Source organism: Protopterus annectens, chromosome 4.part0 (assembly GCF_019279795.1).
Source record: "Protopterus annectens isolate FY-2018-M chromosome 4.part0, PAN1.0, whole genome shotgun sequence".
Classification (NCBI taxonomy): domain Eukaryota; kingdom Metazoa; phylum Chordata; order Ceratodontiformes; family Protopteridae; genus Protopterus; species Protopterus annectens.
Window position 1 is genome coordinate 546,171,585 of NC_056733.1, and position 26,457 is coordinate 546,198,041.

At 37.3% G+C, this 26,457-nt stretch overlaps 1 protein-coding gene across 1 annotated transcript in view; it reads right to left on the minus strand.

Moving 5' to 3' along the window:
• Positions 1-26,457, minus strand: part of SEZ6L (seizure related 6 homolog like) — a 3,056,071-nt gene that overhangs the window by 620,842 nt on the left and 2,408,772 nt on the right. Inside the window, exon 10 of the mRNA XM_044068481.1 lies at positions 26,107-26,303. Coding sequence (XP_043924416.1) covers positions 26,107-26,303 — 197 coding nt within the window. The remainder of the gene's footprint in view (positions 1-26,106; positions 26,304-26,457) is intronic.

Sequence of the window (26,457 nt, forward strand, 5' to 3'; positions counted from 1 at the left end):
AATGAATACCTCCAGTCACAAACTGTATTTAGTCTTTTAAGACCAACATTTGTAGTTTACTACCTACATATATAAATAATTATTCAATAATTTTGTGGACGTTCTACTATGACTATGATGCATTATCTAAAGGTACCAGAAAAAAAACAGTCTGCTTCCTACTGCCACTAACTTTATGACAATCTTCTGAATGCATACTGTGCAAGATGCAATATGGGAAAAGTTCCACTCTTGAAATAATGCAGCAAACTGTTTGTCTTATTGTATCATTTTATTAAATCTGTCTATTCCAGTGACCTACACAACCTGTTGAACTAACTGAACGATGTAGCAAACTTGCATATAATTTTGATCTATAGTTTCAATGCAAAATTAAATCTCAAAATTAGTGTTTACTTGGAAGAATAAGATCACAATGACAATAGTTATGGTGGTGTATTCAGTGTAAAATAAAGGTACAAGGGTTCTCCTATTCCAGCATCCCTACTACTAAAATTTAACAATGAAATAAGCCAAGAACACAAAAAACAATTTTCATGCAGCAACTAGATAATCAGAATAAATATGTTCAGATGCATGGAGGCATACATCATCAATATGGAAATAAAGGGAGCATGAAAGCATTAATTTATGTTAAGCCAATACATGTATACATATATATATATGTGTGTGTGTGTGTGTGTGTGTGTGTGTGTGTGTGTGTGTGTGTGTGTGTGTGTGTGTGTAATATATATATATATATATATATATATGTGTGTGTGTGTGTGTGTGTGTGTGTGTGTATATATATATATATATATATATATATATATATATATATATATATGTGTGTGTGTGTGTGTGTGTGTGTGTGTGTGTGTGTGTGTGTGTGTGTGTGTGTATATATGGGTCTACCTGACAACGTCGACAGCTTAGAACGCCGACACTGAGAACACCGACACCAGAAGATTGACAACTGAGAAGACCGACGGATGAAAACACCGATGCTGAGAACACCGACATGGGAAAAGGCTGTGTAAGTATGCGGTAGTAATGGATGTTAGGGTGCGAGTAAGGTAAGTGTGCAATATTGACGGTCTGTAGGGATAGGGGTGGGTTAAGTGAGTTAGGGTTAGGACGCGGGTTAGGTAAGTGTGCGGTAGTGATAGTCTTTGGGTTAGGGGCGGGTTAAGTGAGTTAGGGTTAGGGCGCGGGTTAGGTGAGTGTGCGATAGTGACAGTCTTTGGGTTAGGGGTGGGTTAAGTGAGTTAGGGTTAGGGCGCGGGTTAGGTGAGTGTGTGATAGTGACAGTCTTTGGGTTAGGGGTGGGTTAAGTGAGTTAGGGTTAGGGCGCGGGTTAGGTGAGTGTGTGATAGTGACGGACCTTAGGGTTAGGGTTTGGGTTAAGGTTGTAGATAGTTGTGTATGTGAGGTTTAGTGTGGGTTTGTAAGGATTTTGGTGTGCTTGTGTTGTGTGTGTGCTTTTTGGACAGGGGATTTGTTTTGTTTGTTGATTGTCGGTATTATGGTGTGTCGGGCATGTGAGGTTTCATGTTTGTGAACTGTCGGTTATGTGGTGTCGGTGTTGTGATGTGTCGGTGTTGTCAGGTAGACCCGTATATATATATATATATATATATATATATATATATATATATATATATATATATATATAGATATAGATACACATAAGATCTATAGTAGAAGAGCGAAAATGCAGGACTTTGAACTCCTTATTGTGGGGGGCTGCCCCCCTCACATCCCCTGCTAAATATAAATTCCAATTCCGCGATCGCACTACAGTGAGGAAAGGGCAAATATTCTGATCTTCACTGTACTGCGATCTCACAAAAAGCACTTTGAGGTCCGGCATTTGATCTTTTGTTCTTCTAATATTGACCCATATATATATATAAAATAAGAAATACCAGGCAAGTCCAGAGACATAAAGCCAAGAAATACACCTTCTTATTACGCGTTTCGTTCACATTTAATTCCAAATGAACTTCATCAGAGAAGATTAACACAAAACAGTATTGATATAAATACCCACAAAATAAATCACATGGTCTGAGTACATCCAATAAACAGAACACTACAATAAAAACATAAACTTATTTAAATACTTGTTTTTAAAAAATGAATTATTTTATAAAATGAATTATTTTATACTTAAAACAGTGTATTATATAATTATTTATGTTCTGTTAAGTTGTAGGAAACATTTGATGTTAATAACATCATTTAACCCAGGCGGCTGATCTGCATTAAGCAGTATTTGCCAAAATGCTTCCCTACACTCTAAATACACCTTGAAATTCCCGGCAAATGGATGATGTTCCACTCTTTCCAAAACAGAAAACCTAAACTTCTTGAAAACACTACATGTTGAAGCGTGTCTTGCTAAAGCATTAGAAAAATCTTTCTTTCTAATAGCTGACACATGTTCATAGATACGTTTATGTAAGGCCCTTATAGTTTTGCCTACATAAAATGCTCCAGGAGTCACACACAGCCACATAAACTACAAAATGAGAATTACATGTATAGTGTCCTTTACTATAAATCGTCTTTTTAAGATGTTTAAAAAAAATAGTACTGTTACCTGATATATATCTACATTGCTTACAGTTGTTGCATGGAAAGGTACCATGACAACCAACCTCATTCTCAAATTGCTTAACCGTTTCAACTATAGTTTTGATATTCCTAGTTTTTTTGTATGTAAATACAGGCTTTTTCCCTATCACTAAACTTAGTTCGGTGTTACCAAGTATGACTTTCCAGTTATTTGAAATAATGCCCCTAATCCATCCCATTTGATTTGTTATTGGGATAGGAAAGGCTAACTTAAAATTCTCAATTCCAATAGATATTTTATTGTGACAGGTGTCAATTTCCTCACTGTTTCTGTTTCTACAACCAAAATTGAAATTAAAGTTGGGATCGGAAGCAGAACCATATAAAATTGGACGTGCGACACTAGATCTTAATACCTGTACCTCCTCAAATATTTTGTTTATCCAACCACTGTCATAACCTCTATTTGTAAAAAATAGAGAAAGTAGATCTTTTTCTCTATAGAATGCATCGTCACTACTTGTCAGTCTACTCAAACGAATGAACTGTCCTTTGACAACTCCTCTTTTCATAAAAGTGGGGTGCAAGCTATCATGATGTAAGTACTGGTTAACAAAATTGGATTTTCTATATATATTACTTACAAATTTACACAAATCAGTGTTTATAGATAGATGTAAATCCAAAAAGTTGATGCTTTCTCCAAAATGTCCAATAGTAAATTTAAGAAATTTTGTTGAAGCATTCATACTTTTTACCAGATCATAAAAAGACTCTTTGTCACCACTCCATAGAAAAAATAAATCATCTATGTATCTTTATAAAATATAATACTGTTAGCCAGGGTGAGGAAACAAATGTTTGATTTCCACATAGCCATTACCAGATTCAAAACTTGGAGCTACGTGAGCCCATTGCAACTCGAATCTGCTGAAAAAACATGTCATCAAACTGAAAAAAAATATTTTCTAAGATGACTTCCATCAAGCTACATATAGTATTCACTAAAGTGTTGTCCATATTGGTTTGGCCACTGAGATAATCTCTCAAATATTCTATACCCTCTTCTTGATTAATACTTGTATATAGTGACACTACATCCAAAGAGGCAAAGTGAACCACATTTTCATCTAATCTGATCTCACTTAACTGTTCTAACAGATGCCAAGAGTCTCTAAGAAATGATCTGGTTCGTTGTACTATTGGATTCAACAATTTGTCCAACCACATTGAAATAAATTCCGTTTTAGACTCTCTAGCCGACACTATTGGTCTAAACGGAATATCTACCCTTGATTTATGAAGTTTGGGTATACCAAATATTTTGGCTAATCTTGGACATTCATTGTTCATAAATTCGTAGGCTGTATTGTCTATATTTCCTTGTGAAAATAAGTCAAATAAGAAAACATCTAATTTTCTAAAACTTGTCAAAATAATCTGTTTGGTAACTATTTTATAACAGCTAGAATCCAAGATTAGCCAAAATATTTGGTATACCCAAACTTCATAAATCAGGGGTAGATATTCCATTTAGACCAATAGTGTCGGCTAGAGAGTCTAAAACGGAATTTATTTCAATGTGGTTGGACAAATTGTTGAATCCAATAGTACAACGAACCAGATCATTTCTTAGAGACTCTTGGCATCTGTTAGAACAGTTAAGTGAGATCAGATTAGATGAAAATGTGGTTCACTTTGCCTCTTTGGATGTAGTGTCACTATATACAAGTATTAATCAAGAAGAGGGTATAGAATATTTGAGAGATTATCTCAGTGGCCAAACCAATATGGACAACACTTTAGTGAATACTATATGTAGCTTGATGGAAGTCATCTTAGAAAATAATTTTTTTCAGTTTGATGACATGTTTTTTCAGCAGATTTCCGGAGTTGCAATGGGCTCACGTGTAGCTCCAAGTTTTGCGAATCTGGTAATGGCTATGTGGGAAATCAAACATTTGTTTCCTCACCCTTTGGCTAACAGTATTATATTTTATAAAAGATACATAGATGATTTATTTTTTCTATGGAGTGGTGACAAAGAGTCTTTTTATGATCTGGTAAAAAGTATGAATGCTTCAACAAAATTTCTTAAATTTACTATTGGACATTTTGGAGAAAGCATCAACTTTTTGGATTTACATCTATCTATAAACACTGATTTGTGTAAATTTGTAAGTAATATATATAGAAAATCCAATTTTGTTAACCAGTACTTACATCATGATAGCTTGCACCCCACTTTTATGAAAAGAGGAGTTGTCAAAGGACAGTTCATTCGTTTGAGTAGACTGACAAATAGTGACGATGAATTCTATAGAGAAAAAGATCTACTTTCTCTATTTTTTACAAATAGAGGTTATGACAGTGGTTGGATAAACAAAATATTTGAGGAGGTACAGGTATTAAGATCTAGTGTCGCACGTCCAATTTTATATGGTTCTGCTTCCGATCCCAACTTTAATTTCAATTTTGGTTGTAGAAACAGAAACAGTGAGGAAATTGACACCTGTCACAATAAAATATCTATTGGAATTGAGAATTTTAAGTTAGCCTTTCCTATCCCAATAACAAATCAAATGGGATGGATTAGGGGCATTATTTCAAATAACTGGAAAGTCATACTTGGTAACACCGAACTAAGTTTAGTGATAGGAAAAAGCCTGTATTTACATACAAAAAAACTAGGAATATCAAAACTATAGTTGAAACGGTTAAACAATTTGAGAATGAGGTTGGTTGTCATGGTACCTTTCCATGCAACAACTGTAAGCAATGTAGATATATATCAGGTAACAGTACTATTTTTTTTAAACATCTTAAAAAGACGATTTATAGTAAAGGACACTATACATGTAATTCTCATTTTGTAGTTTATGTGGCTGTGTGTGACTCCTGCGGAGCATTTTATGTAGGCAAAACTATAAGGGCCTTACATAAACGTATCTATGAACATGTGTCAGCTATTAGAAAGAAAGATTTTTCTAATGCTTTAGCAAGACACGCTTCAACATGTAGTGTTTTCAAGAAGTTTAGGTTTTCTGTTTTGGAAAGAGTGGAACATCATCCATTTGCCGGGAATTTCAAGGTGTATTTAGAGTGTAGGGAAGCATTTTGGCAAATACTGCTTAATGCAGATCAGCCGCCTGGGTTAAATGATATTATTAACATCAAATGTTTCCTACAACTTAACAGAACATAAATAATTATATAATACACTGTTTTAAGTATAAAATAATTCATTTTATAAAATAATTCATTTTTTAAAAACAAGTATTTAAATAAGTTTATGTTTTTATTGTAGTGTTCTGTTTATTGGATGTACTCAGACCATGTGATTTATTTTGTGGGTATTTATATCAATACTGTTTTGTGTTAATCTTCTCTGATGAAGTTAATTTGGAATTAAATGTGAACGAAACGCGTAATAAGAAAGTGTATTTCTTGGCTTTATGTCTCTGGACTTGCCTGGTATTTCTTATTTGGTTTGGAGTGTTTTTTCGTCCATATATATATATATATATATATATATATATATATATATATATATATATATATATATAAAACGTATTGAATAGGTTTGCAAAAACAAGAGCAGACATGTTTTTTCCATCCATAGGCACAAGACACTGGGCCAGCTTCCAAAAGATCTGCATACCACATAAGTGACTTACTCTGTTGTAAGCCTGCTCCAATTTCAAAAGACTTGTTCATGATGTAAGTGACTTACTTCAGTTTTAGGCCTATCCATAAAGTGGGTTACACTGGGGTTAGATTCCAGAAGACTTGCTGTCAGTGGAATCTGACCCACAGTCTAATTATGCAAAGCATCACCTTCACCTGAAGTTTACTGCAGATTTCTTTCAAGAAATACAATTTATCAAGGTCATAAAATAAATATTCACTAATTAATCATTTTAACCTAAGGACTGAATGTTGTGTCTTTCCGTTTATCCCGGTTAGGGGTCGCCACAGCGGAACTCCGGTCTGCTAATGTTTGATAGTGGATTTTTACGTGCCGAGTTACCAGCCCTGACACACAACCTTCAACGAAGGCACACCCATTCACGTATGCCTCCACACAGAAGATGCTCTAGCTGAGAATCAAACAGGAAAATGTCTTGCTGTGAGGCGAAAATGCTACTGCAGCACCACTACCGCGACCTAAGGACTGAATTGTAGATAATATTTTTTGGCTACTAAAATTAAATAAATCTGGTATCCACATAACTTGTTAGGTCCAGTCAAGAATTTTGTTTTTATTAGATTAGTCAGAATATAAATATTCCCAGAAAATTAAATGAGACAAAATTATATGACAAATGTGTATCTATTTGGTGCTATTCCCCATCATTTCAGACTCCTTAAATAAAAAGGCAAACCCCAACATAGGATCATAGGATCATAGGATCATAGGAAGTTACTAGGCTAATGGCTCTAGGGCTCTTACAAGCCTAGCCAAGTTCTTACCTTTATTTCCATGATCAATACCTATTGCCCCTGTCTAAGAGGGACATAGGTGGAACCCCTGGGGTGAATTTACAGTCACCCATCCAGTCATCCATATTGTGTTTGAAGAGGGCCAGTGAGGTGCTCTGTTTGACTTGAAGTGGGAGTCTGTTCCAAAGGAGTGGAAACCTCTGGGGAGACAAATCTGTCCCTCCAGAACATTGTATTAAAGTCACATACCAGATTAAGGTCTTTAGAGTGAGAAACCTGTGTATCCTTTGACTTATGGATATGCAGCATTTAAATAATGCAGCATCAGAGATTGCCTTGTATGCAAGCAGAGATCACCTCTGAGTAGTCTGTATGAAACAGAATAAAGTGGCAGTGATTTAAGACGATCCCCATAGGACAGATGCTGAAGACCTTGAATTTTCCTTGCGAGGAACCTTTGTGGTGTCTCCAATTGCTCCAGGTGCTTAGAAAGTTACATAACAAAAGGGGCGTTGTACTCAATTATTGGCCTGATGACAGAAGAATACAGGGATGTTATAACTTTTTTTTCTGGTGGCAATGCCCTTACTTATGAAATGTGCAATACAGAATGCCCTTCTTGCCACTGTGGAGACATTGTGGTCAAAGGTAAGGTTGCTATCAACCTGTGTGCACAAGTCTCATACCACTGAGTGCATACTTAAGGTGTTGCTATTGATGTGGTAGTTAGCAGGAACAACACTTTTACTGAGTGGAATGATAATACATTTTTTGCATTGAGTTTAAGGCCATGACTTGGGCAGCAATCTTTTGTTTGTGTAAGACCCTCTTGTAGGATGTTGACATCATTTGGAGATTCTATGATTGCTCCCAGTTTGCAGTCTTCAGCAAACTTTGTCAGTCACAGACCTTTAGTTTTTGTTTGTACTTCGGAGAAATAGATTCCAAACAGTAAAGGTCTTGGACTGATCCCTGTGGAACACCACTGGTTACAAATCTGCTGTTGGAGATGGAATCCCCTATTTTGACTATATGAGTTCTATCAGTAAGCCAGTTAGTAACCCATCTAATGACATAAGGGTTGATGCCTAGTTGCGTGAGTTTGTCAATGATACTTGAGTGGGGGATCATGTCAAACACCTTGGTTAAGTCCAGGTAGGCTGTATGCACAGATTTCTCCTCATCCAGAGCCTTGGTGACTGCCTCAAAGAAGTTCACCAGGATTAACAGACATGATCTCCCTTTGACAAATCCAAACTGAGCAGGGTCAAGTGTTTGGAGATTGCTTATATCTTTGTTGATAAGATCCATGATGACTTGTTCCATGGCCTTGCAGATAAGGCTAGTCAGGCTAATAGGTCTATAGCTCCTGGGGTCAGTGGAAGCACCACCTTTGTGCAATGGAATAATGGTGGCTGTTTTCCATTCAGCTGGTACAAAGCCGGTGCTTAGACTGTGATTGAAAAGAGTACCCAATGGTGTTGCTAATTCATGTTGTAGCCCATGCAGGACACAGCCTGGGATGTTATCAGGTCCCATAGATGCTGTGTTTTTGGCCATGGAGAGGGCATTTATGATCTGCTCTTTAGGGATACAAGGTAGGGGACAGGTGGCAGGGATGTTATGGGGTATGTTCAGCAGGGACAGGGGAGTGAAGTTTCCACAGAACCTATCAGCCAACATTTTAGCTATGTCCACAGGCTCAGTATATCTAGTATCATTAACTAGCAGTTCTTCACAGATCTGGGCCTTTCTTTTTAGGTTATGGATGTAACTATAGAATGCCTTGTGGTTGTCCTTTGTTGAGGAACCTAATTTGGACTCATAGTTTGCTTTGGAAGACTTCACAAGAAATCTTATTTGCTTGCTTAAGCTGAGGAGGGAGTGTTTCCAGTTTAGGAGGGCTCACTCCCTCTTACTCTTAGATAGCAATTTCTTCCTCTTATTGTAAAGCCTGTCAATGGCAGTTGTCCACCAGGCATGTTTGCTCTTCCTTGAGGAGCTTGTTTTGATTCTACCAGGTACGGCTGAGTCAAAATACAGGTGTTTGTATAAAGCATTGGTGTAGAACTTAGCATAGTTGCCAGTTCCATCTGAGGGGGGGAGGTGCAGTGAAGCTATTATCCGGTAAGAGGTTATAATCTGGTTTGGAGAAGTTTTTTAGTTTAGTTGCTGCTGGGGGGAGGGTTAGATGTGATAGTTACTTCAAATGAGGCCAATTTCTGGGCTGATTTCACAAGGGAGGACCTCACAATGGGAGTGCTACAGTGGTCCGCCATATTGGTGAGCAACAGATCCAGGATGTTGGCACCCATTGTGGGGGTATCAACAAGCTGGTCCAAGGCATCGGAGTTAACAAAGTTGAGGAAACTTTGGGCAAGTGAGTCTGAACATAAATAATTTACCCAGTCAATAGATGAGTAGTTAAAGTGGCCGAAAATCATGGTGTTTGGATGTATCTTGATAGACTCCAGTAGATCCAAATAGGCAAAGTCAGTGTCCTGATTCATGGAGGGAGTACTGTAGCTGTCAATGACTTGAATAGGTGCTCTACCAGCAGTTAATTGCACCTGAAGTGTCTCCAGATTGTCACACTGTTTAACCAATTTGGAGGTGTATTTATCTTTAATGAATATTGATATACCACCTCCTTTAGTTTTCACACCTTCAGTTTGAAGTCTGAATGTTTTGAAGGAGATGTAACCTGGTATGGCTGGGGTGCTCTCAAGAACCTTGAACCAAGTCTCTGTGACTGTACAAATATCTGCGTCTTCCAAGGTGAGCACTGCTTCCAGTGAGTGCAGTTTCATGTTGAGACTCCTAGCATTTAGCAGCATAACCTTGAGGTTGTTTTTAGATGGAGTTTTTACATTGGGAATTGTGTCCTTCAGACACTTCCTAAAAAAAGGCACTATGGGGGTGGCAAGAGCCTTAGCCAGTAGGCAAAATCTCAGGGGTGACAGATAAAGACCATCTCTGGCAAAACATCAAGGTCTGTCGATCATGTCATCCCAGGCTGACAGATACTGACTCCCATTAGAATGACACCAGAAAGTAAGCCAGTTATTGAAGTCAATCATTTTTGTTTTCTACTGAGGCATTATCCTAGGTGAAGGTAAAATGCTGCTTAAGGCTAGGGACATAGCTGCCTGAGGCACATAGTCTAAGAGCTCAGTCATGTCTCTCTTCATATAGGCCAGAGAGATACGTCTCAATTCGTTCACACCAACATGGACTATGCCGGAGTCATAACAGTACCAGCTGTTGAGAGTTGAGTGCATGTGTGACATGGTGTATCCTGGCATCAAGTTATCCTGACATCAAAAGTTATGTAGCTAAATCTAAAGATATGTATCCACTGTACGTTACATAAGTCATTTTTATATTATCACCTCCAAAAATCCTTACCAAATGTATGCAGAAGTTTCAGAAATGGAGTTAGACAGCATCTTCCATTGCAGGAAAGAAGCTCAATGTGCAAAATAAGGATAAATTGCAATATAAATATGTCACTGTGAGGATGCAATAATTAAAAAAAATGTTGCCACATGGTGTCACTACTGGTATAGTTTTGCACAATGAGCTAATCTTCCTTTTACCATTATGTGTGATTTCACACACTTTCTGCTCATTTTGATGCTGCCCCATGATTCAAGGAATGGCACAGGAGGAGAAAGCCTATGAAACGACAGGTGATGTGCACTGACCTCCTTCCTAGAGCACTGCAAGAAGTGACTGTTTGTTTATTAATTTTTAAGTAAAGAAGCCTTGAGTTTCTTTACATAAAAATAGACAGTCAGCAGTGGCAGCAGCTGCAGTGCTAGAACAGTAATCTGATTTACTGATCTGTTAAGAACTGAGCACTGCAAATGATTATATTCAATATTTACAAAGGGCATTCCACAGCCCCCCTCCGCAGAACTGTGGGCCCTGGGCAGATGCCCAGATCACCCCTATTATAATCCACCACTGTCTTATTCTAAGCTCTCTTAACAGCAACATGCATTAATAATGTCCTGTAAGGATATTCATGCCTGCCATTTTTGTGCTGTCTTGAAAAGTAAAACGCAGTTCTGTTATAATTTACTAGAAATAACTGGTTTCAGTGTGTACACAGTGGTATCGGTTAGTGATGATATCATAAGGACTCAAACCAGTGCTGTAGCTATCCTTCCTACTCATATTTGCTTAGATGTTTTACCTAGTAATGGCAGCATCACCCTCTGAATACTGCTACTATATATATAGTAACACAACATATTTTTTCTTTATGACTGCTGCTCAAAATGGTGTCCATCCTTGTATCATCACTTGCTGTATAATGTAAATGAATGTTTCTGTTTGCTTCATTTCCCATGCTGTTAAACTCCTGCCAGTATTATGTGATTCTCATAGATTGGTAATGTGGTTTCCACATTCCTGTGCTTCCCTTCAGTTTTGCTTAATATAATTTCCTGATTATGATGAATGTTAGTATTGAAAATGCGCTGTGAATGAGTTAACTAAAGAGGACATTTACAATTTCTCTCTTTCCATGAGGTGCAATGATTTTACAGTTGATTATAGAAACTGGGACAGAGTGTGCATGCAGGTATTTCGAATCTCAATACTATATATCAGTTAGTGTCAGCCTGGTTCACTGTCAGAGTTTTGGATATTTCCTTTGACTATCAGTAAGAAAAAACAAAAACAGAATTTCCACTGCATAGCTGTACGCCATGATATAACACAGTTAAAGCTGAGCATTATTCACTTTTATGGCAATATGCCTTTTTCCCATTTGGCTATACCAAGAAAATGAAATGTGGCTCCAGAAGCTGAGGAAATGGTATTCGTACCAAGAAAGCTGTTAATATCTTTTACTTGATACTTTGTTCAGTGCGCTGTGAGAGAGAAAAGTATGTGGTTTTGAAACACCATTTTTTTCCCAAAAGTTTAGTTTTGAATGTCTCACTATGTGAGAAACAGAATTTGAAAATCACATGTAGGTTAGTTTGTAATATATACATCCTACAATAATAATTTCAGAAGTTGACATTTCTTACCAACCTCAGAAACTTTTTATCATTTTTGTCTAGACTGTGTTAACATTTTATCTAGAACATAGTGCTAAATGGTTATGAGACTAAAGACCAATGAACAATTTTCCACATTATCCTAGGCCATGTTTTCAAAGTTTTTTTTGTCATTTTTAAGAAACTTCTCTATGTGGAAGTTTTTCAATTCTTGTATGTCTAGTTAATCACTATATATTAAAAATCAGAAAAATCAGAAAAGGCTAGTAGAAGTAGTGAACTTAAAAATGTCCTAAATCAAAAAATAAAAACTTATTTTGAAATATTATTAGCATCATAAAGAATTATTAACTCTGTTAGGTATTCAGAAGTAATCCAAGAAGGGTATATGGCTTAATAAAGGATTTTCGACTGGAAACAGAATGTCTACATTGCTTGGATTACTTCTGAATATCTGACAGATACTACAAAAAAGCATTTGACAGTATCAAATTAATATCCCACATTCATGGATAAGAGTGCTGAAAAATGTATAAGATTTATTTATTTATTTTACATTTGTTGACCGGATTTGTCCGACTGAGCTGAATAGCCCTTTTTCACCAGCGGCCTGGGGAAAAAAAGCTCCACTAATTATACAATTACCATTTACCGAAGCAATTAACAGCAAAAAAAATGGAATTTTTCCAAAAAATTTAAATAAGCAGTAAAGTGTCATATGAAAAAGAAAAAAAACAGTTTTGATATAAGAGGTCGAAAAACATTAAAAGATATACCCTACACTGATTAATTACATTATAGCAGGCCATGAAACAGTGGTTAACCAATTTGCAGTTAAGCCATGATAAAGGACAAACTATTATTCAAGGGATAAAAGTTTAAAGGGGGATATTCCAGGTGACGGTCTGTTACCGCTGCTCTTTTGTCTTGTACTTAACCTATTAAGCTGTCTACTTAACAGTTAGGTCATGGCTACAATTTGGATTCCAGAAAACAACAAAGTGTAAACACTTCTCATCTTCTTTTTCTAGCTGATTTAAAACGGTATATAGTTCATCAGATGAGGAACTGAAAGCACAACTGCAAGTGGTTAAAACGTTTTCAGATGATGTAAGAATGTCATTTGGTCTTAATAAATTTGCAAAAGCAACATTTAAAGCAGGAAAGCTGCAGCTCCAAGAAAACATCAGTTTGGGACAGGAATGTGATATAAAAGAACCTGAGCAAGTGGGAGTGTATAAATATCTGGGAACTGATGAAGGATCAACAATACAATATGAACAAATATGAAAAAAAACTTAGTAAGGAATATTTTGGAAGATTTAATACTGAAAACAGCTTTGACATGTTATTATAAACCAACTTGCTCTTCCTGTCCTAACTTACAGTTTTGGAGTGATTGACTGGCCCCAAAAGATGTTGGATAGGATGGACAGGAAACAAGAAGGATGCTTCACGCTCAGCAAATGATTTATAAAAATCAGTGCATACCACGACCATATATTCCCTCTTATGAAGGAGATATGAGCCTCATTAAAATTGATTCTTTGTATAAATCTGCAATTGTGGGACTGCATACATATCTGCTGACCTCACAAGACCAAAATGTAGTGAAAGTTTTGAAACATGAGGAGAATAAGTCTAAGATAACTTCCCTGCTTAGGTTAGCAGAAACATATTGGTGTCAAGCAGGAATAGAAATCAAACCAGAAATAGATAAAAATAAGGCAGCAACTAAATGTGTCAAAAAACAAAAGAAAGAATATAAAGTGAAGCATCAGATGAGAAGGCAAGAAATGTGGAAAATGCATATATATAGTTGCAAGGATAGAAAACTCTTGGAACAACCTCATGTTGATCAGGATTGAATGCAAGAATAGTTAAGAAGAGGTGAATTTAAACCAAAAGATGAAAGATTAATTTTGGTGGCCCAAGATAGTGGACTACATACAAGTTGGTTTACAAAGTCCAATGAACATGTGAGAGAAATAGACAAATGTAGGTTTTATAAAATAGAATTGGAAACAGTTGCATATTTTGTTGCTGGTTGTGATATACTAATGGCAGAAGGACTGTATACTGAAATGCTAGCTAGAAGTCTAAACCTCAAGATGCACACACTCGAAACTCTCCTTAGCATGGAGAACATCGATGTCTGTGCAGTAACATAAACCTGGTTCAAGGCTCCCGAGAGCACCCCAGCACTACCAGGTTATACCTCATACCATGCTTTTTGGCCCCAAAACTTGGACTGAACCACAAAAGGAGGGGGAGTATCAATATTCGTCAAAGATACCCACACCTCCAGGTTGGTGGCACAGCACGAAGCATCAGAGACTATCCATGTGCAACTAACAGTGGGTAAAACTGCCTTCCAGTTTATAGCCTGCTACAGACCACCTTCCCAAACCCAGGAACCCCACTCGGCCTTCCTGAGAACACTGGAAAATATGAAGGTCTCTCCAAACACAATTATATTGGGCAACTTCAACTACCCAAACATAGACTGGGAGCATTACTCTAGCTCCAATACCCTAGCCCAAAGGTTCCTAGAATTTATAAACTCAAATGCTATGGAACAACTTGTTACCACTCCCACAAGAGGGGAAAATATACTGGACCTGATCATCACCAACATGGGGGCTCTATGCTCCAGACCAGAAGTGTATCCCTCACTGGTAAGATCAGACCATAAACTAATATCACTGGATATTCACATCCCAACCCCACCCCCTACCGAGAAAACCACAGTGAAAAACTTCTCTAAAGCAAATTTCATACTCCTCAAAACCGAGGTGGAATCCTTCAAAGCCCCTGGGCCTGTGGAAAATACGGCCCAGACCACAGAATCCTTTATAAATGCATTCTATGAACACCTTCAGGAATGCATGGATCATGCAATCCCAAATAAAACCAAGACCCAATCCTCCAAAGGCAGGCGTCCTGTCTGGTGGACCCCAGCCATAAACAAACTATACAATAGAAGGAAGAAGCTACTACATGATAGAGCAAAATCCCAAAAAGGGAAGGCATCTCTGATCAGTATTAGCAAACAACTATGGGCACTCATAAAATTGTCTAAGGCCAGCTTTGAGAGAAAAATTGCACAGGACACTAAGGATAATTACAAGGCTTTCTTTAGTTATGTTAGGAACCTGGGTGGGAATTCCCAGATATGCTCAGAATTAGTCCAAAATGACAAAAAATACACCGAACCCACAGACATTGCCAACATCCTAGCTGACAGGTTCAGCGCAACCCCCCCCTCCCCACCAAAAGGGCAAATATCTATCCCAGCAGAGTGCTGCCCCCCTGACATCTCAGATGCTCAGGTAAGAGCCGCCCTCTCCAAAGCAAAAAACACAGCATCAATGGGACCAGACGGTGTCCCGGGCTGCGTCCTACATGAACTTCAAGAAGAGCTAAACCCAAACATAAAACTACTGTTCAATCTCAGCCTTACTACAGAATATGTACCCAAAGAGTGGCGTACAGCAACAGTGGTCCCTCTCGACAAAGGTGGTGCCTCAACAGATCCTGGAATCTATCGCCCCATAAGCCTGACTAGCTTGGTCTGCAAAGCTATGGAAAGGATCATCATGGACCTCATAAATAAAGATATTGGGGACCTACAGACACTGGATCCTACCCAGTTCGGCTTTGTTAAGGGCAGATCCTGCCTCTTAAACCTGGTCTATTTCTTTGAAACAGTCACCAAGGCCATTGACGAGGGGAAGGTGGTCCACACAGCCAACCTGGACCTCGCAAAACCCTTTGATGCAATACCCCACTCGGGCATTATAGATAAGCTCACCAGCTTAAATATAAACCCCTATGTCACTAGATGGGTTGCAAACTGGCTCAAGGACAGAACCCACATGGTTAGAATTGCTGGAGCCATGTCAGACTCCAAACCAGTTGCAAGTGGCATCCCACGAGGCTCAGTCCTGGGACCTCTCTTGTTCGGTATATATTTCTCAGAGGTACAGGCCAATACAGAAGGACTGTGGCTGACCAAGTTCGCAGATGACTGCAAACTAGGCGCCATAATCAACTCTTCAGCAGACACAAGCATCCTACAAAAGGGCCTCATAGAAACAGACAACTGGTGCCAGAGCCATGGCCTCAAGTTAAACGCCAAAAAGTGTATCGTCATCCCCTTTGGCAAAAACAAAGTGCCTACAAATTACCACATAGGTGGTAATCCATTAAGTACAGAAGAAGTAATTAGGGACCTGGGGACCCAAGATGATAGCAATCTCTCATTTGAAAACCACGTGGCCAAAGTGGTTAGAAAAACATTTTATATAGCCCACCTAATCATGAAGGGATTCACATCTAGATCAGGGGATGTCATCGTGCCTCTTTACTCATCCCTCATCAGGCCCATAATTGAGTACAATTCCTCTTTTGGGATGTACCTTACCAGACACCTGCAGCAACTGGAAAGACCCCAAAAGTACCTCACCAAGAGGATCAAAGGGCTCAAACAGATGCCATATAATGCCCGGTTAAAGAAACTCCAGCTCTACTCAGTGGCATACCACCTGCTCAGAGGCAATCTGTGCCTGACGTATAAAGCCATGTCCAACCCGGAATTAATGGACATGCTGCAACTCAGAAAATCCAAATCCCATTGAGCTACGTGCTCGAGAGACTTGAACCTCAGCACTGAAATAAGTAGGACATGCTGGAGGGACAGATTCATAACCCAGAGGCTCCCTTCACTATGGAATAAAATCCCAGTCCAGGTTAGGCAGAGTCCCTCATTGACTCTCTTCAAGAGGAATCTTGAAGAGTGGATGGGAGATCATAGGTTTACCCTGGGTATCACTTCTGTGTCACTGTTAGACAGAGGCACAGTATACTAGCCTCGAAAAAGGGCATAGCAAAATTCATTTAAAATGGGTGGCGAAAGCCAAACACACTCTGGCTAGGCTTATAAATGCCCTAGGGCAGATAGCCTAGTATGAACCTATGAACCTATGAACCTATAAAGGCATAATAATGTGGCAAGACTGTTACATTGGGGATTGTGCAAACATTATAATATTGAGGTAGCTAAAAAACACTGGAAACATGAACCACAAGCAACAGGTGTTATAAAAAAGAATTTACAATCATACTTGGATATGTTACTGATACATGTATCTCTGTACAAATTGCAGGAGTCATTACTGGGCACAGTGTGGGTGCTACAAAGAGCACTTCTGGCTAACATCAGAGATTAAAACAATACTAATTTCATGAACTTTAATCATATTTTGACTTAGGAATGGGGTCCATTCCCATCTTGGTATTAGAAACCCAAAAGACTTGGAGAAATTAAAAAGGATTAAACAGTGATGCATACCTATACTAACAGGCACTAATCACTAGTACTTTAATACTAAAGTGATGCATTCTTATACTAACACTAAAGTGATGCATTCTTATACTAATAGACCTAAATAATCAGTAATACTGTAATACTGCAGTGATGCATATTTATACTTCTTTTTTTTCTTCTTTCGGATTTTCCCGGTTAGGGGTCGCCACAGCAGGCCATCTGTCCACTCATGATTGGCAGAGGAGTTTTACGGTGTTGAGTTGCCAGCCTGACATCCAGCCTTTGACAGAAGGCACACACATGCACACCCTCACACCTAGGGCCAATTTTAGAGTGTCCAATCCACCTACTGCATGTCTTTGGGATGTGGGAGCAAACCGGAGCACCCGGAGGAAACCCACACAACCACAGGGAGGACATGCAGACTCCACATAGAAGGCACCCCAGCCAAGAATCAAACCAGAGAAGCTCTTGCTGTGAGGTGGCAACGCTAACTGCTGCACCACCGTGGCCGCCCAGTGATGGATATTTATACTAACAGGCCTAAATCATCAGTAGTACTGTAATACTGCAGTGATGCATTCTTATACTAATAGACTTAAAGCATCAGTAATACTGTATAGTAATAGACCTAAAGCATCAGTAATACTGTATACTAATAGACCTAAAGCATTAGTAATACTGCAGTGACGCATTCTTATACTAACAGACCTAAAGCATCAGTAATACTGTATACTAATAGATCTAAAGCATCAGTAATACTGTAATACTGCAGTGATGCATATTTATACTAACAGGCCTAAATCTTCAGTACTACTGTAATACTGCAGTGATGCATACTTATACTGACAGGCCTAAATCGTCAATAGTCCTGTAATACTGCATTGATGGATATTTACGCTAACGAGCCTAAATCATCAGTGGCATTTGTATTCTTATACTAACAGGCCTAAATCTTCAGTAGTACTTTAACACTGCAGTGATGCATTCTTATAGTAACAGGCCTAAATCATCAGTAGTACTGATGTCCTGGAGTCCAAGTAGAGAGATGATCAGCAAAAGGAGAGATGTATTGTTAGAATTTAATTCATCCTCAACGCTTGTTGAGTACCTTCACAAGGTGGACCCTGTTTTTCACAAAATCTCACCAAGACGACACTGATATATCGACTGTATTTTATATAGCATATATCATGGACAGAAGTAGGTGAAAAAATAAACAGAGTAGCTGGGTGCACAACACCCGGGAGAAAAAAGTGCCCAATCCTTCTAGGTGCAGTGGTACCAGGACTGGAAAAATGATAGTGTAGAATCCTCAAGACACAGAGACATTCCTACAATGGGGCTAGGCTAGGCCCAGGGGATGAATGCCCCCCCTGTTGTAGAAGGAAATAGCAGTCCACAAAAATCACAAAAATTGATAGACCAAAAAAGAGCCATACAATTGGTAGAGTAGACTGTTGAGGATAAGAAAGAAATTATGTATTGTTACTGTTATGCAAGAAGCCCAGAATTTCCAGACAGAATATTGAAAAAATGATTAAGAGAGAAATTATAGGAAAGGAAAATATTTCCACAAGAAAAACAGAAAAACTGTCAGAAGCTTCAAATAAAAAATTGTGTTCATTAATACAACAGATCTGTGAAAAACACTATATATATATATATATATATATATATATATATATGTATATCAAGAAACCTTGTGCCATTTGGAAAAAGAAACAACTGAGGAAGTGTGAAAATTTAAAGAACAAAATTTAAAGATGTTTGAAGAGTATAAAAATGAAATATGGACATGAGAAAGAAAGAGAGATCTGATATGGTACAGTATTTATGCAAAGTAGAAAGCCAATTTAATCAACACAAAAAAGCAGCCTCAAAGATATTCAAAGAGAAATATAGGCAAAGGCATCCAGATATGGAACATTTCACAATAAAAAGGTAATATCACAAACAGGAAATGTGGAACAGAAGATTAGTCAATTATAAGTTACAAAATAGAACTTGAAGTTGTGACATATTTGTTAAAGTGAAGGATTAAGTGTAGAAAGTCTAACACAAGTTATATCACAGCATGATGGAACAACTAGTCCTCAAAGTAAGGAGAAACAAGAGGAGCAGGAGACATCTGAAGAAGAAATATGGACATGGGAAAGAAAAAAAGATTTAATATGGTGCAATATTTATGCAAAGGAGATAGCAAAACTAATCCATGCAAAAAGAGCAGCACCAAAGATATTTGAAGACAAATACAGGCCAAGACATCCAGATATGGAAAAATTTCCAACACAAAAAAATAAGAAAACAAAGAGGGAAAGTAGAAAAAAGGATTAGTAATGGAGAAATTAAAGAAATAGAAACTGAGGTCATGGATTACCTGCAAAGTGAAGGATTTAGTGTAGAAAATCTAACTCAGATAACAATACAACAGGAAAGAGCAATGGACACCCAAATGAAGGAGATACCAGTGGAGCAGGACACATCTAATCAGTTGACATATGAAGATACTTTGGAGCCTCTCATAGGAAATCAGTACAAAGGTTCAGTTGGAGCACTACAGCAAGGGAAAGAACAGGAAACTGTGGCAACTTTGACACAGTCAATTTCGTGGAGTGATAGACCAGTGAGTTCCCATATGAAAGAGCAATGGATGAAGCAGGGTGAAACTGAAGAGAACGTGGCACAGGAAGAAGCTCTGGAATTTTTTATAAAATGCCAGCAGGAAATTCCAAACAAAGAATGTGCTTTCAATTTAGAAGAAAATGATCTAAGAGAAGAGTTACTTGATTTAATAGAAATGGCTAGATATATTAAGATCAATGAAATAAATAGACTGCAGAAGGTCAATAAAACCCAAAATGTTACAACTTTGATAAAACAAATGAACACAGTAGTTAGGGCTATCCATAGAGATTCATGTGATATAACAGAAGTAAATAGGATACATTACTGTGTAACCAAATTAATAACAGATAAAGTACTACCACAAGAACACAGGGTAGTAAGGGAAAGGACGGGGAAAAATCAAATGCTATCATGGAAGTATAGAATAGAGAAAACTATAAAGCAATTAAGACAAGAATTGTCACTGTTAGAAGAGTATCAAAGAGGGAACAGATCAACAAAACTACTCAGAAAGACAGATGAGATAAAAGTAATGCACAGTATTATAATGGATCAGGACTTATCATGCGCTATCGCAAATAATAAACTAAAAATATTAGCACAGGCAGAAAAACTTAGAAGACACACAGATAAATATAAAGGAAAAGTACAAAATAAGCAATTTATTGATGACCCAAAACAGTTTTATAGAGAATTGGGAAACAAGGTAAAAGGAATTGAAAGAAAACCAAAAAAGAAGAAATAGTACATTTTGGAGAAGTATTTATGAAGATCCTGGGGAACATAATAAAGAAGCTGAATGGACAGAAGAAGTAAAAGAAAGAATAAGAAGTTTATATGTATAGGATATGAACTGGGATGAAGTAACGGCTGGAGAGATTGAAACAAAGCTAAGAAAAGCCTCTAAATGAAAACTCAAGGCCCAGATGCAGTACCTAACTTCTGGCTAAAAGTATTAACATTTTTGCACAAAGATTTAGCCATGAGTAAGAATTATTTATATGTGCACCCCAATCAGACATCAGCCTGGCTAACAGGAAAAACAATGCTCCTACTTAAGAGTGAACCTGCAAGCTACCCTAAAAACTATAGACAAATAACTTGCTTTCCAACGATGTATAAACTATACACTGGAATTGATGCCAACAGAGTTTATAGTCATTTAGAAGAAAACTCAATTATGGCAATAGAACAAAAGGGTAATAAAAGAAAGCCACATGGAACAAAGGATCATTTGTTGTTAAATAAAGTCATAGTGGACAACCGTAAAAAGGGGAAGAATCTAAGTATGGCATGGATAGACTTCAAAAAAGCATTTGACAGTATCCCACATTCATGGGTAAAAGAGTAATTAAAATGTATAAGATACACCCTGCACTGATAAACTACATTCAGGGACCATGAAATAATGGAAAACTACTTTGCAGTTAAGCCATGATAAAGGACAAATTATTATTCTAGGGATAAAAATCCAAAGGGGATATTCCAGGGTGTCTCTCTGTCACTGCTGCTCTTTTGCCTTGCCCTTAACCCATTGAGCTGTCTACTTAACAGATAAGGTCATGGCTAGAATTTGACTCCCAGAAAGCAACAAAATGTAATGAATTCTCATCTTCTCTTTGTTGATGATTTAAAACTGGACAGCTTATCAGATGGGGAAAGCACAACTGCAACTAGTCAAAACATTTTCAGATGACTTCCGCGGTGGTGCAGCAGTAGCGTTGTTGCCTCACAGCAAGAGGTTCTCCCGTTCGATTCTTGGCTGGAGTGCTGGGAGTGCCTTCTGTGTGGAGTCTACATGTCCTCCCCATGGGTGGGCATTTGAAAGACATGCGTAAATGGGTGTGCCTTCATTGAAGATTGAACGTCGAGCTGGCACCTTGGCGTTCGTGAAAATCTACTGCCAATCATTAGCAGTCCGGAGTTCCGCTGTGGCGACCCCTAACTGGGAAAAGCTGAAAGACAACAACATAAGAATGTTATTTGGTCTTCATAAATGTGCAAAAGCAACCTTTAAAGCAGGAAAGCTGCAGCACCAAGAAAACATAAATTTGGGACAAGAATGTGATATAAAAGAACTTGAGCAAGAGGGAGTGTATAAATATTTGGGCATTGATGAAGGATCAGCAATAAAACATGAACAAATGTGAATAAAACTCAGTAAGGAATATTTTAGAAGACTTAAATTAATCCTGATAACAGCGCTGACATCTCGGAACAAAGTCCAAGCTATAAACCAATTTGCTCTTCCAGTCCTAACTTACAGTTTTGGAGTGACTAAGTGGCCCCAAAAGGTGTTATATAGATTAGACAGGAAAACAAGAAGGATGTTTCATGCTCATCAAATGATTCATAAAAATCTGTGTGTACCAAGATTATATATTCTCTGCTCTGAAGGAGGTATAGGCCTCCTTGAAACTGATTGCGTGTATAGATCTGCAATCATGGGACTGCATACATATCTGCTGACCTCATAAGACCCAAACATAGTGAAAGTTTTGAAACATGAGCAGAATAAATTGAAGATGACTTCCCATAGTCTAGCAGAAGCATATCAGCGGGAAGCGGGAATGGAAATCAAACCAGAAGTAGATAAAAATCAGGCAGCAACTAAATGTGCCAAAAAATAACAAACAAAAAAAAAGAATATAAGGTGAAGAATCAGATAAGAAGGCAAGAAATGTGGAAAATGCATAAATATAGTTGCATGTATAGAAAACTTATGGAACAACCTCATGTTGATCAGGATCGAACGTAGGAATGTTTAAGGAGAGGCAAATTCAAATCAAAAGATGAAAGGTTAATATTGGCGGCCCAAGATAGTGGAGTATGTACACGTTGGTTAAAAAATCCATTGAACATGTGGGAGAAACAGACAAATGTAGGATTTATAAAACAGAATTGGAAGCAGTTGCACACCTTGTTGGTTGTTGTGACATACTAATGGCAGAATGACTGTATATTGAAAGGAATGCTAATGTGGCAAGACTGTTGCACTGGGATTGTGCAAACATTATAATATTAAAGCAGCTGAAAAACACTGGAAACGTGTTACAAAAAGCATCATAGAAAATGAAGAAGTCTACATCACATGGGATCACCCATTACCAACACTTCAAAAGATAGATGCGAGAAAACCAGCTAAGTGGTCCATGAAAATAAGACAAAAGTAGCATTGATTATTGAAATCACTACACCCAGTGACTACAGAGAGACACAAAGTCATAAAATATCAGGATTTGCAGGCAGAAACAAGAGTAATGTGAAGGAAAGATACCTGGACAGTAGTAGGTAGTAGTAGTAGGAGCAACGGGTCTTATAAAAAAGAATCTACAATCGTATTTAGATATGTTACTGATACATGTAACTCCATACGATTTACAGAAGGAGTCATTACTGGGCACATTGTAGGTGCTGCAAAGAGCACTTCTGGCTGACATCAAAGATTGAAACAATACTAATTTCATGAACTTGAATCATACTTTGACTTAGGAATGGAGAAATTCAAAACAGTGATGTATTCTCATACTAACAGACCTAAATCATCAGTCGTATTGTCATACTGCAGTGATACATTCTTATACCAACAGACTTAAATCATCAGTAGTACTGTAATACTGTCCAGACCTAAATCATCAGTAGTACTGTAATACTAAAGTGATGCATACTTGTAATAAGAGCCCTAAACATCAGTAATACTGTAATACTACAAAGATCTTAATCATGGGTAGTACTGTAATACTGCAGTGATGTATACTTAAAGTAACAGCCCTAAATCATCAGTAGTACTGTAATAGTGTAGTGATGCATACTTATACTAAAAGGCATTAATTAGTAATGCTGTAATTCGGCTGTGGTGCATTATTACACTAATAGGCCTAAATCATTAGTGGTACTGTAATACTGCAGTGATGCATAGTTATACTAACAGGCACTAATTTGTAATGTAATACTGCTGTGATGCATTCTTATACTAACAGGCCTAAATCATTAGTGGTACTATAATAATGAAGTGATGCATACTTATACTAACAGGCCTAAATCATCAGTAGCACTGTAATACTGCAGTGATGCATTATTTTACCAACATACCTAAATCATCAGTAGTACTGTAATACTAAAGTGATGCATACTTAGACTAACAAGCCTAAATCATCAGTAGTACTGTGATACTGCATTGATGCATACTTATAACAAGAGCCCTAAAACATCAGTAATACTGTAATACTGCAAAAACCTTAATCACCAGTAGTACTGTAATACTGCAGTGATGTATACTTAAAAGTAACAGCCCTAAATCATCAGTAGTACTGTAATAGTGCAGTGATGCATACTTATACTAAAATGCATTAATTAGTAATGATGTAATACTGCTGTGGTGCATTCTTATACTAATAGGTCTAAATCATTAATGGTATTGTAATACTGCAGTGATGCTTAATTATGCTAACAAGCACTAATTAGTAGTACTGTAATACTGCTGTGATGCATACTTATACTAACAGGCCTAAATCATCATAGTACTGTAATACTGCAGAGATGCATACGTTTACTAACAGGCCTAACTGTTTAGTAACATTTGCATTCTATACTAACAGTCCCAAATCAGTAGTAGCACTGTAATTTTGCAGTGATGCACTTTTATACTAAGAGCCCTAAATCATCAGTAGTGCTGTAATACTGCAGTGATGCACACTTAACATGCCTAAATCATCAGTAGCACTTTAATACTGTAGTGATGTATTCTTATACTAACAGGCCTAAATCATCAGTAGTAATGTCATGCTGCAGTGATGTATTATTATACTAACAGACCTAAATCATCAGTGGTACTGTAATACTGCCCAGACCTAAATCATCAGTAGTACTGTAATACTGTAGTGATGCATACTTATAGTAACAGTCCTAAATCACCAGTAGTACTGTAATACTGTAGTGATACATACTTATAGTAACAGTCCTAAATCATCAGTAGTACTGTAAGACTGCATTGATGCACATTTATACTAATAGGCCTAAATCATTAGTGGTACTATAATACTGGAGTGATGCATTCTTATACTAACAAGCCTAAATCATTAGTGGTACTGTAATACTGCAGTGATGCATACTTATACTGACATGCTATACCTCATCTTATGTAATTATCCTCTTTAAAGCTCAACAAAACCTCTCAAACCAAATCTGCCAATTAATACTTCTTGACCCTTGAAATGAGCCCCATTGTACAATACTGCAAAGGGCCAACTAGCTCCCCTTAGACAGCAAGACAATCTACAATTTATCGTATTTATTTATTTGGTTAAATATACTAAATACCCATATGTTAAATGGGTAAGTGGGTTATTCCAAAGGCTCTTTGCAGCCATGACTCAGATGAAAATAAAAATCTAAAATGAAAAACACATTGATATAGTCATGAAAACAAACTTAGCTTACATAGTGAAAGAGATGTTTCAAGAATATATTATGTACAGTGTAAGGAAATGCCTGAATACATGGTACTTCATGAACTGCATATCTCAGTACCACTGGCTGTCAGTGAGGATGAACAAATGTCATGCACATCATAAGTGAATTACTGTTATGCTGGCAAAGACACGATACTTTCTGCATTGCATCAAGTCATAGCTATCTTGACAGTCACTGCTTTGCAGTTGTTTTTGAACTTTTGCAATCCTAGAAACACACAAAAGCTGAACTATAAATTAAAAAAAATTGTTTAACTTTTTTAAACTTTTTTAGGCTGTTTGTGAATCTGAACTGATGCTGTGAGTTAATTCACAATTATTACAAATATCACCAGTTATATTCATTAAGTCAGAATCTAGATGCAGCCAAAATATCTGAAACTTCATTTTAAAGATTAACTGAAATAGTTACAATTAACATTCAGCATATATCTGTTACTGTTAACTTTTTTATGGATTTCTGCTGTTTCAGTCTGTCTTTTGGTGTTTTAGACAATTAGCTATGCCATGATAAATTTTATTCTCACAACGGGGATTCAAGAATATAGCAATTGCAAGTTAAAAGTACTTTGGTAAACAAAATAAGCAAATGAGAAAAATTGGGGATAATGCTTCAAATCTCCTTAATAAAATTAATTCTAAATATTAACATAAAACTTACCTATATAGTTCATGAGGAATCCTTGGCCTTTTCCAAAATAGAGACCTGCTGGGTCAGAGTGGAACCTAACAGTAAGGTCAGGGGTTGAGGAGAAGAGCTTCTGTGGACTTGTTGTGCCAATGTACTGTCCTAGTACCCTTGATGTAACTTCATCTCCATCATAAACAGTTAGAATGTCACTGTTAGTGAGGTTTAAACTGTAAAGAGAAAAAGCAGATATGTCTTTGAATGAATATTTCACTATGGATAGGATACAGAAATGTCAAATGTGCATAAATGAGACCTTGTATGCTGACATCTGTGCTAGTACCCTTGTAAAGTCATAGTGCTATTTATCTATTAAGCGGTGCT